At 36.7% G+C, this 16,189-nt stretch overlaps 1 protein-coding gene across 5 annotated transcripts in view; it reads left to right on the top strand.

Moving 5' to 3' along the window:
- IQCB1 (IQ motif containing B1) overlaps window positions 1-15,015 on the top strand; it is a 39,470-nt gene extending 24,455 nt beyond the window's left edge. For 4 of the 5 annotated variants that reach the window (XM_010970884.3, XM_010970882.3, XM_010970883.3 and 1 more), the window contains 5 exons: window positions 1,840-1,982; window positions 3,604-3,752; window positions 7,343-7,474; window positions 8,956-9,112; window positions 9,958-15,015. In XM_010970884.3, coding sequence (XP_010969186.1) covers window positions 1,840-1,982; window positions 3,604-3,752; window positions 7,343-7,474; window positions 8,956-9,112; window positions 9,958-10,187 — 811 coding nt within the window. In that variant the 3' untranslated portion in view covers window positions 10,188-15,015. The remainder of the gene's footprint in view (window positions 1-1,839; window positions 1,983-3,603; window positions 3,753-7,342; window positions 7,475-8,955; window positions 9,113-9,957) is intronic. The other variant, XM_045507201.2, reaches the window with a different exon arrangement.
- Window positions 15,016-16,189: the final 1,174 nt, after the last annotated feature.

The following is a 16,189-nucleotide window of genomic DNA, read 5'->3' as shown; positions in this document are numbered from 1 at the left end:
TTACTTCTACCTGTATGCTACATGGTCTTTGCAGTTTTGCTAGTTTCATAACCTGCATACCTATGCTATTTCTCAAACCCAGTTTTCTGACAGGTTAAATGTCTTAGCAATGTGGTTTTAATGATTACTATGTTTCTCATACTATAGTATAGTAAAAATATTAGTAATGCAGTATTAGACATTATAATCTATAATCAATTAGAAATTAGAAACAGGTGGTTTTTTGTTTTGCTTTGTTGTTAATCAGTTTGAAAGTAGATTCTGTTTAGGGCTTGTTCTCTTTTACCCTCTATAAGTAGGTAAAGGGCAAAACATTCTTATCTATATACTATTATACAACCCAGTTTTGGAGGGGAGTTCTTTGGGAGAGTCAAGTTTCCGTTAGCCATTCTTTAAGAAGGAAAGAGCCTTTCTTTACTTGATCCCCAGCACTTCGAAGGGAGCAGGAGAGATAGTTAGAAACTATTCAGCTTGCCCTACATCCTCTCTAGAACCCCTTCTCCTTCTGGTACACACACATACTTGAGGTCTTCTCTACCTTTGATAATAGGGTTAAGAAAGATGTTTTGACACAAATAAATCCTCAGCTCAACTCTGGCTTAAGTAGAAAGCCAGAGAAAACTTAAATTGTAATTGGTAGCAGTTAAGAAATTGTAAGAAAACAAAAACTATACATACAAAATATTATCAAAATCATTTTGTAGTTTTCCTTTTAAAGTTGTGTTATACTTAATTGTATTTGCTGTTTCAAAAGAAATTGAGTTAAAATCATTATAACCCTCTCTAACTACACCAGTATGAAGTCTGCCTGTTAAGACTCCAAAGCTGTAGCCAAGGTACTACATTTGTTGGCCATTTAATTCTAAGAATCTATAAGAAAGCAAATGCTCTTGAGTGGATACATGCAAATTAAATCTATAGAGATAGATTGCAGTCTGTTTCTCATTTTAATTGTCTGATTTCTTTTTGTATGGGTATCTGAAGGCATTTTGAGTATATTTACTGTATACTAACATTTGTGATCTCCTTACATAGTGATAATAGGAAGTAATAAAAAACTATAGACAGAAAGAGCTGAGGAGAAATTTTGGTGAATAAAAGCAGATAATATAGAAATGCTAACTGAATAAAAATTTTGCAGCCACATGAAAAATTCTATGATCGGTTATAAAAATAATTAATAAGTGATAAATAGGTAAACATATGAAGAAAATTAAAGCCATCTATAATCACATGCAGTGAAAATCCCTGTTGGAATTTTAATGCATTTTAATTATTTATTTTTCTATATAAGTAAATATATATTTTTAAACACAATTTGAATCTCATAAATTATCCTGATTTTATTTTCACTTGACAGTAGATTGTGGGTATATTCCTATATTACTAAATATTCTTTGAAACTATTTTTCTCATAGTTTATAGAGTTTCATCCAGTGAATGAATCAGTATTTATTTATATAACTCACTATTGTGGGACATATGGTTTATTTTCAACTTGTTACTGTTGTAATGCTGTGGAGAACATTCTTAATTATTTACATACATACTGGATTTTTCCTTAAGAAAATTATTAGAAATGAAATTAATTGGTTAACATTTTTAAGGCTGTTGATACATATGTTGATGCATATATCCAGATATTTCTCTAGGAAGGTTGTACAGCAGCAGCACATGAAAACTTATTTCATCACATTCTAACTACACTTGGAATTATCTTTAAAGTTTTTTTTTCTGTCTGTATTTATATGATTACTAGTGAGGTTGTCTTTTTTCATATACTTCTTGAGTAGACATATGATTATGAAAATTGTGTGTAAGGTAATGTTTCCATCACAGATCTAAACGAACAAAGATGTTACTGAAGCTAAATAGGCAGAAGGAAGAAGAAGATCGCAGATTACAAGTGCAACTTCAAAGGCAGAGAGCCATGAGACTTTCCCGAGAAATACGACTGAGTATGCTCGAAGTAGTTCATCCAGGTGCGTGGCAGTATCAGTTTTATAAGTGAAAGACTGACTACAGTATCTTAATAAATAAATTTCCTAGCTACCTGATGATTTCTTATTTTAAATGTGGACCTTTCCCTGTTTCTCCTTTTTTAGATAAACCTTAAATCTCTCAAGTCAAAAAAAGTTACTGATTTTTCTAATTAAGGCCTATTAGTTGATGATGAGCAATCTCTCCACTAGTTTTTCTTTTCTTTCAGATAAATTAGTGAAACATAAAATTTTATGCTTAAAGATAGCTGTCAGTGACATAAAGAAAGAACCCCTTGAACTTAAGTAAGGTGTTAGACTATTGCTACATTCTGCCCTCAGAACTTTACCTATACCCCAGGATAAGCTTTGTGAACCTTCTTACCACCTTTGACACACTAAGCTGAAATTAATATTAAAGTATAGTCTGGAAATCTGAGTTGTTTCAGCATTCTTTTTTTGTTCTTCCCCTCCCTTCTTGGTACTCATTCCCAGTATCCTTTATAGCCTCTTATTTCTCTTCCTTTCCCTAAAATATAGATGTTTTCCAGAGTTCCATCCTTACCCCATTATTCTCATGTTGCTCTTCCCATCCATAACTGTAGCTTCAACTACCAACTGTGTGTTTAGCACTCTGAAATCCTATCTGCATTGTCATCCTTTCTGCTAAGCTGTAGACCAAACCTGCCCAGTATAACTTTTGACAAAATGAAATATTCTATATCTGCACTGTCCAATACAGTAGCCAATGACTACAGGTGGCTATTTACTTGAAATGTGGCTAGTGCACATGAAATTTTAATTTTACTGTATTTAAATTTAAGTAGCTATTTGTGGCTGGTGTCTACTACATTGAATAACACAGCTCTGTAGCCAGCTGCCTGTTGGTTGATTTTACTTAGCTATCTACAAGTATCCGTAACACTAGTCATTATCTGCCCCCACTAACTTCCTCTTCCTGTATTCCTCATCTCAGGTAATTCCACCAACAGTCTACTCAGTTTCCTATCTGTAAGACACCCTAGAGTTATTTTCCTCTCTCACCTACATGTCTAGTTCTAGTTGGTCACTAAATTCTATTAATTTGTTGTACTATTTCTCAGATATATCCTTTTTTATTATTACCTTCTACTGCCTTATTCTCTCACTTAGCTACTGTTAACCCTGGGTTATATGCTGACCAACTCCCAGAAAGTAAAAATAAAATCATCTGTAGAATCAAATGAGTGACTAAAGAGACATTTAGAATCACACAGAGTAGGGAACACATGTACATGATTTGCCCTTTCCCTCTGGTGGCACTGAAAGTCTTCTTAACTATTTACTTGTGTATCTTTTTTCTGAATGTTTTTGCTATCAGATTTTTAGCCCTTTTCTCATTCCTCTGACACAAAAAAATTATATGAGTCTTTTTTTCTAAAGAAGATGCCTAATCTGGGGAAGCTTTTAGAGCTCTTTGTTTTTAAAATCTTACATTGTAAAATAACAAAGTTGGGAAAATCAGTGAGCAGTATTGAAAAAAATAAAAAGACTGCAAGACTGTTGTTACTTTCATTTTCCTGATTCCAGAACTTCAGAAAGCATAGAAGTGAGTATGTTGTAATAGTGTCTGTCATCTTTTTAGGTCAGGTGGAAAAACATAATCGGGAAATAGAAGAGAAATCAGCATTGATTATCCAGAAACATTGGAGAGGGTACAGGGAAAGGAAAAATTTTCGCCAACAGAGGCCATCTCTTACGGAATATAAAGCAGCTGTCACACTTCAGAGAGCAGTGAGTCTGATGTAGTACAAAGAGTACTGGACTAGGAGGCAAAAACATGGGTTCATACCTGACTTTGCTGTTTATCTGCTGTAAAGTCCTGGTCAAGTAACTAAGCTTTTCTGAACCTTACTTTCTCCCTCTATAAAGTGAGAACCTCCTTACCACTGGCCAGAATGATTTAGACACTCAGTCCTTAGTATTTCCATAGACCTTATACATTATTTACCATAATGCAGTGTTGTTTGTTAATTTTTTTCTTTCTTACTTGACCTATGGGCATCTCAAAGATAAGGACTTAAGTTTTATTTATTGTCAGCTTTTAACATGTGTTTGATGAGCAAAGTCTACCCTATCTTTTTCACTCATCTGCTGTGTAGATTAGATGACCTAATTTATGGCAAGGTATTTTGTCAACTGCATAGTCCTATGCAAATGCCTATTTGATGTTTTTTAATGCACAGATAATATATTAGGTATAATTAGATCATTATAATTCTTGAATTGTAGAATGGTGGTATTAAATGCTAATTTTCCTGGGATTTATCTGGAGCATAGTAATATTTTATTGCCTTGGAAATACATAGCACAAGGCTGCCTATTTCACTTAATGACCAGTTTTCCTAATATCCAGTTATTTACTTATGCATAGTTATAAGTGGATCCTTTCATATTAGGATTTTAGGTCATACAGCATTTAGTTTTATAATCCCTTATTAAACCAGATCAATTTCAGTTTTTCACAGTGATAGATTTTGAACAGTCTCTTTGTTGAATTCTCTGATTAACCTTTTACAAAGATTTTTTTTAAAGCCATTCAAAAAACAGAGTAAATACTAGGGAAATAGGAAGAGATGTCTGCTACCTCCTTCTTCCTCAGGCTCTTCGAGGGATATCAGGCCATATCTGCAACAAACAGTCCTGTACCATCACTGAATCACATCCACACCTACTATTTACCCTCTGCTAAATAAGGCCATCTAAGCATTAACCTGTGAATATCAGTGTTGCAAACTGACAGTGGGTCCTTTCTAATACCTTTACTTCATGGCTACCTTCTTTTTAAACTCTTCCCTGTCAAAGAATCAGCCTGGCCCTTATTGAGTTGTCTTATTATCTTGCCTAATTTAGATAAGTCCAATACTTTGTAAAAGGGTCCTCTACTGTAAAGTGAGATACTCCAGTTTGTTCACCATTCCCTAGAGAGAGAAGCAGGGGACATCATCACAACAGGATATCTGAGGGCTATAAAGGCAGAGTTGTTCTGGCTTTCACACTTTCCTTTGGAATAAGAGGGGGGAAAGTAGTCACATTTACCTCATTTCTTCACCCAGAGAATGGAATATGAGTCTCCATTGAAGTAAAAACAAAAACGATGGGTCTAGGTCATGTTTAGATGGCCTTCATGTCTTTGAAACTCACTACTGAAAATAACAGTGAACTGAAAGCAGAGCTAGTCAGAAATAGGAAAGAAGAGGATTAGTTTCAAAGAGGGAAAAGAAAAAGTAAAATGACAGAGTACAGAAAAGGGAGGAAAAGGAAAATAGAAAAAAATTACAACAGGGCAATAAAGGACACATTTTGCCACATTTTGAAGCATCCATTTCTAAGATATACTACAGACTTGCACTAAGTAGCCAGTAACCACTTGTGGCTACTGAGTGTTTGATATGTGATGTAGCCAGTACAAAGTTAACTGTGCTGTAAGTTGAAAATACCAGATTTTGAAGACTTGGTATGGAAAAAATGTGTAAAACATCACCTTAATTTTTAAATTTTGGTTTTTTTTAATTTTTAAATTTTGATTACCTGTTGGAATGCTAGTATTTTACATATACTGTTATGCTTATGTAACTCAGTATATGCAAAATATTAATTTCACATGTTTCTGTTTACTTTTTTAATGTGCCTACTGGAACATTTAAAATTATATATTTGACTCCCTTTATATTTCTATTAGTACTGCAAATGATCTTGATAAGAAAGAAAAGAAAACAATAATTCATCAGTTTCACAGAAGGAAGTAGGAATATCATTTCATTGAACTTATCCCTCAGGAGGAACTAGTTATTAGTGTCCTTGGCACAGGAAGGCCAAGAACTGTTGTTTACCTTCTGTCCCTTCTTTTGTGCAAAGGCAGAGGGCTCATTTGTCAGGTAGCTAAAAATCAAGAAAACTCTATGTTAACTTGCTAGTTTCAAATTACACATCCTTACGTAGATGGGTTGGAGTTCTTTGTGGTGGTATAGTATTGGAATTAAATTAGAAGAATTAGCTGCCTTTTCCCTTTCAATGCTCCAGGATATTCATTTCTTGCTTTCTCATTTCTTAAGAAGCTCAGAAGGAAGCTGATGTTTGCTGGTGTCTGCTCTCTAGAGCCAGAGTGATGGCTAATTTTTGCTAGTTGATTATAGCACAAAGTACTATAGCACTAATATACATATCCGTTAAAGACCAACCACAAAAGCACTTACTGAAACAAACCATTGGTAGTTGAGAAAAAAAAATTGGGAGATAAATATAATTTTAGAGAGTCCTGAAGTGACAAAGAATAAAAAAAGACAGAGAAGTCAAGGTGGACTTTTCTGATCTTAAGGGCAGAGAATCCTCTGTTCTGGAACCTTTATTCTGAAGTTCCCAGCATAGTATTGTAAGCCTAGGGTAGTACTAAAAGCAGGAGGTAGAGGAAAGATAGAAGGAGAAACAAAGAATAAAAATCAAAAAAAGGGAAGAATAGAAGAAAAGGAGAAAATCTCTCAAAAGGAGGATATAAGTACAATTGAAGCTGTGGACAGAATGTAAACAAGTGAGATACACTGTGTTTCAATAAACATTATTTGTAAACACTGAATTTTGAATTTTATATAATTTTCTCATGTCATGAAATAATTTTTTTCCTTTTAAGCTTTGTAACCATATAAAATATAAGAAACTATTCTTAGGTCATTCAAAAACAGGCAGCAGGCTGGATCTGACCTGTGGGCCATAACTTGCCAATCCTTGCCTGAGACAATGTGAACGTGTAACTTTAATGAAAATAAAAACTACAAAGAAAGGAGAGAGTGAAAAAAAAATTGGACAGAATAACTTCAAATTTGTCTCCAAATCTTGCCTGTTACAAGATTTCTTCTTTCACCAGGAGTTTATTCTGAAGGGCATGAGAAAGAGTATTCATTTACCAAACTTTGTCTTATATATTGTCTCTCTGATCTTTACAGTCCTTTGGCTAAGTAGAATTGGAGTTCTTGTTTTCTGTGGACATAGAACCTGTCCTATAGAGATCAAGTGACTTGCCCAAAATCATACCGTTTATAAGGGACTAGAGTTAAAGACTAGAACCCAAAGCTGATTTTCTACTTTTTTCTCTTTATGGCTTACTGTACAAATAATACATGAATATATCCTTGTAAAAATATTAAAACACTACAGAAGAATATAATTAGAAGGTCACTGTCCTCTGTCACCCCTGTCACAACCCCATCCTTCTCCCTATATACACTAAGAGTTAACAACTATTGTAGTGTTGTCACTACCATATGTTATTGTAGGAAGAAAATAGTTCTATTAGGGAAGAAAATCACAGATCTTTTTTCTTTCTTCAGACTCTTAAGTTCCTAGCAAAGTGCCATAAGAAAAAAAAACTATTTGCTCCTTGGCAAGGATTCAGAGAACTCACTGATGCACGCAGAGTTGAACTGAAGCAGCAAGTGGATGACTATGTCAGAAGACATCCAGTATGTAGGCTTCTGTGCCATGGTATTGGTGTTACATTATTGTGGTGCGTGATATTCACCAACAAAGAAGTGTCTCAGCTGTATTATGTACCTTTATTGTTGATACAAGGTAGTGCACTTGCTTTACCATAGAGTTAATGGCTTTGGCGTCTTCTTATAATTATTACATGGACCATAGAAGCATAGTAAAGGAGACTTCTCTTCAAGTCAGTCATTTTCCACGCTGCATGAGCAAGACTGTCTACACATCCTTACCAACATTTATTATTTTCACATCGTAATGAATGTGAAGTGCTATTGTGATTTGGATTTGCATTCTCTAATAATTAGTGACTTTGAGCCTCTTTTCATGTGTTTATTCGCTATTTGTGTGTGTGTATATATATATAATCTTTTTTTTTGGCAGAATGTTTCAAGTCCTTTGCCCATTTTTTAATCAGGTTATTTGCTTTTGTGTTGTTGAGTTTTAGAAGTTATCTGTATGTTCTGGATATTAGTCCCGTATCAGATACATGATTTGCAAATATTTTCTTCCATTCTGTATACTACCTTTTTACTCTATTGATAGTATCCTTAGATGCACAAAAGTTTTTAATTTTGGTAAGTCCAATTTGTCTAATTTTTCTTTTGTTGCCAGTTCCTTCAGTGTCATATTCTAGAAATCATTGCCAAATCTGTCATTAAACTCTTCCTGTATCTTTTGTAGTAAGAGTTTTGTAGTTTTAGCTCTTAGGCTTTGGTCTTTGATCTCTGGTTTTTCTGATGTATTGTGTGTGATTCTGATGCATACTCCTATTTAAAAGAAGAGCTGCTTTAGCCATACTCTAGTACAGCTGCTTAAAATTCTGTGGCTGAAAAGTAAGGTGTTAGCTGGAACAGGACTGCATCAAAGATCCAGGAACTGGAATATTTGAGAAACCTGTGGTGTCAGAAGCTTTATCAGCTTCAAAGCTTTACTTCAGCTTTATTTCTTCCTTGTCCAAACTAATTAGTTAAGTTCCCTTTAAAGTAGCTGACTACGAAAAGAATATGGTCCATTGAATGATTCTATCTCTTGTTCTGTGAAATTATGGCTTGGATAAGTGGGGATAGGATAAGAAGTGAGATAGTCTATCAGGTGGGGTCCAGAACAAAAGGGCTGGTCTTGTTACTCCTTTTCCAAGCTAGTGTCTTTACCATGCCGTTTGTAATTTTCTCTGTGACTTCTCATTCTTATCCCTTCTCCCAGAATACCATATGGTGTGAGGAAATGAGGCATGAGAGCATATCAGAAAGAAAGTTGCCCACCTGCATTTTCATTTAAAGCTGCTTTTAAGAGGCTATAATAATGCTTGTTCAAGAGTACAAGATTGACATCAACCATAATATTCCATTGATGAGAGACAGCTAAACATTCTGGAACCTCTACTAAGTGGTGGGGTGAAACGTACTTTGACATATGTGTCCTTCATGTGACAATTTTTTCTGTCCTCTGTTCCCAGAGCTCTGAGGTATCAGATGTGACCAGCAGGGAGCTCCATTCCCAGGCACAAGAACAACTGCAACACTACTTCATGGGTCGGGCTCTGCAAGAGAGAGCCCAACAGCACAGGGAGGCACTGATGGCTCAGATCAGCACCAACATTGAACAGTTGATGAGTATGTGCTCTTTCCATTTTTTTCTTCCGTAAAAGAACAGCCTATTCAAGATTTTGTGACATCCAAAATCTTCAGAAGGAAAACACCATTTCGTGGTCTATTAGCCATCTCTTACCCTCAGAAATTTCTACTTCTAGATCATATCAGTACACAGTGCTTTTAAATGCTGCAGAACCTTCTTGACTTCTTCCCTCAGCCTTGCTGTCTTTCATATGTATCAAACTCAAAGTTACTGATTTTAAAGATGCTGAACCCTACTAACAAGATTCTACTATATAGTCTGAAAAGCTTTTGATCACATTTTAGAAGTAGATGATGACAGTCGTTACACTGCCATTTTATATTTTTAATGAAGTATTTTCACAAAAATTAATTCATCTGCTTCTCACAACCACTAGTACATTCAATGAGAGATCTCATCCATGAAGCCAGTGTTTCGGTCAGCCTCTGAAACACTTTTAGTATTTGTGGAGCAAAATGGGCAGGATCCTCTGTTTAGTGCCATTACTTGCAAATTTTGTATTTTTGAATGGATAGGTGGCTGTAACTGAGCCTGTCATCTATAAGAGATGGTTCTGCTATTATTTTTAAAATTCTTGTTCTTAAAAAAAGAAAAACAAAACCTAAAAAAATACCCCTTTTTTTATTCTTTCCTTTTAAACACAGAATGGGGGCCTACAACCTGTGAATAGTCACATGCCATCTACAGCTAGCAATATAATAGATTTAGAATTGGAACCTTGTTCCTGCCTGCTAGTGCAAAGTCCCAACTCTGTAGTTTGCAAATCCCTGTTTGTTTGCTACAGAACTCTTCTACTCCTCTGTTTATTTTCTGTTTACTGCAGAAGCACCAAGTCTGAAGGAGGCAGAAGGGAAAGAACCTGAGCTCTTCTTAAGCAGATCCAGGCCTGTGGCAGCCAAAGCCAAGCAGGCCCACCTCACCACCCTGAAGCATATACAAGCACCCTGGTGGAAGAAGCTTGGGGAAGAAGCAGGAGATGAGATGGATGTCCCAAAGGATGAACTTAGTGTAGAATTAGGAACTTTATTCATTGGTGGAACCAAACCCCCTTAAGGGAGGTGGAATGATACACATCTGTATTTCAAGAGATTAGATTGGTCCTGCCTCTGACATACTAGTAGACTAGCACTATCCTAACTTACGGTTTTCCAGAAGTTCCTCTCCAAACAAGACTGGAGGGAGTAAGCAAAAGAGTTATCTTCTACCTCTATCTCAGTTCTCTTTTTCTTTGTCCACACTCCCATTCTTGGGCACACATACAAATTGGTGTGGCTTTTATTGTGAAACTAAACTCAGCATAGTATTCTGTTGCTTATATGAAATGTGATTTCTTTTTTTGTTTCTGCTATTTTCCAACTAACAGTGTTTTCTAAATAAATATTTTCAATTATTGTTATGAAAGCCTCCCCCACTTTCCCAAACCCTTCTCTTAAAAGCTTTAAGCCACTAGAGCAGGGGCAACAAGCCCTCTTACCTCCAAGGCTCACACCTTCCATTGCATGTAAGGAAGGAATAGAAACAAAACCTGTCTGTTTCTGTGAGTGTGTGGCAGGGGCAGGGGGCAAGGGGATAGGAAACATTCTAGTCCCAGACAGAAGTAGAGATTTTTTTTGGTGTTGCTGAGGGAAGGATAGAAATAAGAACCTTCTCTCATGGGAAGGGAGTAGGAAATGATCTTGGGCCCAGAAATCCTACACCAATACAGAGCAGATGTCTGCTAATGCTGCTAATGAAAGACAATGTTCCTGCTAAAGACCAACCACAAATATGAGGCAGTTTGGGTGCCATACGGTAGAAGGGTAGGAACCTTGAAAAAGCCCTACTTCCAACCCCAGGAAGAAGAAACCTGGCCTAAAATTTAGGCTGGATCAGGAAAACAGACCACCCAAGACCCAGCAACTAGCCTAGCACCAAGTAATAAGCAATAGCAGTTTACCACTGGGGTTGGGGAAGGTGAGTGGCGACCCCCCCCCCACACACACACACACTGTGGCAAAGGCATACAGGGATGGCTAAAAGTGGAGGTGGAGCAGAAACACAGAAAAACTTCAAGCTTTCCAGACCCCTATAAGCATAAAGTAACAGCAGCTGAAAAATAAAGAACTTGAAGCCTATGATAACTCATCATTTTGTATATCCTCCATGGGGAAACTGGGACACTGGAACATTGTGACTTTGTTCCAGGCACTCCAATCACATTAATGTTTGAATGGAAAGACACAATGAAGTGCTCAGAGACAGCCTAGGGCTCAGCATCTTAAGGGGAAGGGCAGTGACACCAACAAGCTCAGGTTTCGCCTCTCTTTCTGACACATTCTCCAGCCAAAACAATATGTCCAGAAAGTTTCCCTTTCTTTTCCTGTTTTGTGCCTTCTCTGCCTCCTAATTCTTTTACCAGCTGGATTTTCTGCCTCAAGCTTTGACAGTCACTAGTCAATCAAAGCTTGCCCCACCCTTCTACTGCCCAATGTCCCAAAGTTTCCATGTTGACAGCAAAGCTACAGACTGCCTGTTGATGTCAAGAGACAGATGGAGGAGTTCTGCTCATGTCTGAGCAGAAACGCTGGAGTAACAGAACCAGAAACAGGGAGGAAGTGAATGAAAGGCAGGTGGTAGGTAAGTGAGGGGAGGCTCTTGAGTGTGCAGGTGAAGGGTGTGGGATACTTAGGGCATCTATGCTTGAGGTTACATGTGTGTGTGTAAGATGAATGTGTCATCATTTTCTTTGTCTTGCTTTATCATGTTCAATGTCCTCATTGCTGCCGGACAAAAAAAAAAAAAAAAAAAAAAGGAATTAGGCCCAGAAATTTATGTTCAGATCCTTGTATCTTCTTCCTCAACCAGTAGGGCTAGTGTCTATAAAGGCTACTACCCCCTTTCCCAAAGTCTTTCTGTAAATCTTCCTCTCTGGATCTTAACCCTGAGGGTCTGGAGATGGGTTTGGGCTCATTGTCCTGCCCTCACCTGTGCCCACTTGCTTGAGCACTGGGGCTATCCTGGCTGAATGGTTCATCTCTCTTCCATTTGATTTGCTCTCAGAGTTGGGTAAACGGCTAGATGGTGGGCTGCAGAGGAGCTGAGAGGGTCTGGGCTTCCGTTACTCCTTTTATCTTTTCTGACATAAACCAAGAACCTATAATAGCTTATAATGACCTTAGAGTTTCTCTGGTCTCATTTTAAAACTGCAGACAGACAACAGTCATCTAAACTTTAAAATATCTAATGTGGAGATTATTGCCTTTCTTAATTTTACAGAAAGGATAGTCCTCAATTTTTATTTTAGGAAGGTAGTTCTTAATATCTAACTTAACTCAATAGCATTCAAAGGCATTCTCTGGTTTAATCCTTTGGGTAGATGAGGAAACAACTGTACGGCAATTTCCCTCCTGCTGGAATCTTTGTTTAATGGCATGTTTCAGCTTTAGACAGTATCTATTGACTCTCTGCTATAGAAGATTAGCACACTTAAATGGTTTCTTTTCCCTTTAGTTTTATTTACCTTTAAATTCTAAAGACATTTATGTTCTGTTCTATTACTTTAACCTCCACATTGTTCAATCTCTATATTACAATAGATTCAATGCTTACGACTAGTCTTTTATCATTATGTCTCAATGTCTGAGTATTCTGATTCACCTCCTTAGTTGGCTAGGCTGGCTGGCTTGCTTGCTTGCTTGCTTGCTTGCTTGCTTGCTTGCTTTCTTTCTTTCTTTCTTTCTTTCTTTCTTTCTTTCTTTCTTTCTTTTCTTTCTTTCTTTCTTTCTTTCTCTTTCCTTCTTTCCTCCTTCCCTTCTTTCTCTCTTTTCTCTCTCTCATCTTTTAAAGGATAGCATACATAAAGTGCACTAATTGTGTACAGTTAAGTGAACTTTACATAGGTAAAAACTCATTCAGGGTTAGCATCTTTTTATTTACAATTCACTATAAACTAAAGACTAACAAATGCCTCATTAATGTCTCTTCTTCAGGCCAAGCAGTGCTTGCTTGGTCTTCTTTTTCTTTTCTCATGAATACTGTTTAAATTTTTACTGGCTGTTCTGTATAGACTTTCGAGTTTTTTTTAATTTCAGTATACTTCCTCAAATGTGTTGGAGCACTTGTCATGTCCCAGTGACTGTGCCAGCTGTTGGGGATTCAAAGAAAGTAACAAAAGTCTCTCAAGAAGCTCTTTGTCTGGAGATGGAGAGACATATGAGCGAGTGAAAATGACATAGCTTGGTAACTGTATAATCAGAGAGAGCAGAGAGGGGCCATGATTAACTGCCTATAAGTAAAGTGTTTGGAAAATTAGGGGCTGGGCCTAAGAATGTGAGTAGGAGTTTGGTGGTGGAAGAATAAGTTAAACTGGGGGAAAGGAACCACCAAGAGTTTGATCAGGAAAAGCTAGTCAGAGTTAGAAATTCAATGGCTGAAAAATTATGTGATACTTTAGTGTTAATTCACAATATGGCAAAAAAAGATGTCTTGTCAGATTTGTAATGTTAAAATCTGGTTATACAACCCAGTATTCTTTTTTATATCCTCTAAAATAGCTGTATTTTCAATTTGGTCCACTGACTTCTTAAGCCTTGATTTGTCCTCATATGTCATAGTTAAACATCCACCAGTGTTATAGACAGAGATTCCAAGTTCTTATATAAAAAATTTGGAAAGAACACTCTACTTTTATTAATTTGTTGTTAATTATAAAGTAGACTCTACCCATCACTCTCCAGCAATAACTGTTGACAGCTTCAGATTGTTTTTTGGTGAAAAACATGAATATAAACACCCAAGAACCTCAACTCCAAGTAAAATAAACTGAGATAGACCCACACTGAGACACATTATAATCAAACTTTTGAAAGCCAAAGATAATCTCAAAAGCCACAAAAGAGAATAACTTGTCACACACACAGGATCCTCAATAAGACACCAGCAGGTTTGTTACCAGAAACTTTGGAGGCCAGAAGGCCAGTATATTCAAAATGCTAAAAGAAAAAACCTGTCAACTGAGAATCCTGTATCTGGCAAAACTATCTTTCAAGAGTCTGAGAGAAATTAAGACATTCACAGATAAACGAAAGCTGAGGGAGTTGGTTATCACTAGACCTGCCCTGCAAGAAATGCTCAAGGGGAGTGCTGGAGGGTGAAATGTAAGGACATTAGACAGTAACTCAGAGCTGTATGAAGAAATAAATATCTCAATGAGGAATCAGTGATGACAGGCGTCTGACTGATTTCCATCTGAATGGAAACCCTACCATTTGGATGATTCAGTGTACATACCATGGATTCATGGCTGTGGTTTTCCCATAGACTCTTTGTTTTATTTTTAGTGAGAGAAGGTAATTAAGTTTATTTATTTATTTTTAGAGGAGGTACTGGGGATTGAACCCAGGACCTCATGTATGCTAAGCATGTGCTCTACCACTTGAGCTATACCCTCCTGCCTTCATAGACTCAATCATTTATTTAGGACTGTTGCAAAATAATTCATATTTGTAAGGGGGATATGTAAAGTCTCAAAGCATGCCAGAAAACTTACACATTTAAAATATCAGGAAAACAAAAGCATTTATAGAAATCATTCTCATAGATCCCATTTACATTTAAAATAAAAGCAGCCATATGGAAATATTAGGCCAATTTGTTTTAAAAAGTCTATTTCTGACTTCTGAATGTATTTACTCGAGTTTATAAGTGTCTCAAAGAAATGAGGGAAGCATGACGTTCCCAAAGCCTATTTCTTCTTTGCCAAAATATCAAGGGTGTTCATGGCAACAGGACTGCAATTGCATAGCCACTCTAATGCACTCTTATGAATTAAAGGGCTTAAAAGTTATACTTCCAAAAAATTATGTTTTCTATTTCTTAATAAAATTTTAAACATTCTCCTTAATTCTTCAATTGTTTTTTAAAAGAGGGTCTACAGTTTCTTTGTCAGCCAGATAGAGGAGGAACTGAAGATCTTGTGTTCTGTGAGCAAGAGTTAATTGACACATACCTATGTGACTGACATAATGTCTGTAAGACTAAAAAATGTTTGGAGCATTATACATTTGCTTGTTGTAATTGGGTAAATGAGTTTCAAATTAGGGAACATAAAGAAACATAATTTTTAAAAAGAAAAAGTCAATCTTTTCCCTTAAGGAATCTGTAATATAAAACAATAATTTACAATGTGTAGTTCATGCAACCCTGCAGGGGGTGGTCCTGAGACCCTTTCAGTTACCCAAGTGTCAAAACTATTTTTGTAATAATTCTAAGATGTCATTTGCCTTTTATACTGTGTTGATATTTGCACTGATAGTACAAAAGCAATGGTGGTAAAACTGCTGGCACAAATCAAGGCAGGGGGACCCAAATATTGCAGGAACCACTGTATTCTTCATAGCCACACATTTGCAGTACTGAAAACAAAAGATGACTTTCACTTAAGAATGCTTTTGATGAAGCAGTGAAAGTCAATTTTATTAAACTTCAGCTCTAATATATTAATATGAATTCACAGCAGGCACACTCGAGCCTCAGAGCCTCTGTATTTCTCCATCTCTAAGCCTACAAAACTCTTTCCCTATTTATCCCCATGGTAAGACTCTTCTTTCCCATGCTTTCATTGGAATATCACTTTCTTTTGACTGCCCCCTCCTACCCTATCCCCTGGGACCCCATAGTCCCCTTCCCTGACTTATTTTTTCCATGGCACTTACTCACCTAACAGTGCTTCCAGTATTGTTAAAATGCTGATTCTGATTCAATGGGTGTGGGGCGGGGCCTGAGATTTCTCCATCTCAACTGTTGTCCCAAGTGATGCGGATGAGGCATGTAACATACAATTTAGTTGAAAAATATGGTCTCTTCCATCTTACCACACTTGAATAGAAATTCCTTACTGAGCAGAGATTCCTTATTTACTGCTGTCTCCTCATCATATTAAACTGTGCTCGACATAAAGTTGATGCCTAATACACATTTGCTGAATGAATATGAGAGTGAAGAAGGCCCTGATCTCTCTCCACACTTCACCTCCACATGCCCAGTTACCCTGGGAAGCCTAGATCCAAAGAGTCCTA

The sequence above is a fragment of the Camelus bactrianus genome, chromosome 1, assembly GCF_048773025.1.
Source record: "Camelus bactrianus isolate YW-2024 breed Bactrian camel chromosome 1, ASM4877302v1, whole genome shotgun sequence".
NCBI lineage: Eukaryota > Metazoa > Chordata > Mammalia > Artiodactyla > Camelidae > Camelus > Camelus bactrianus.
This window is presented reverse-complemented; position numbering and strand designations above follow the sequence as displayed.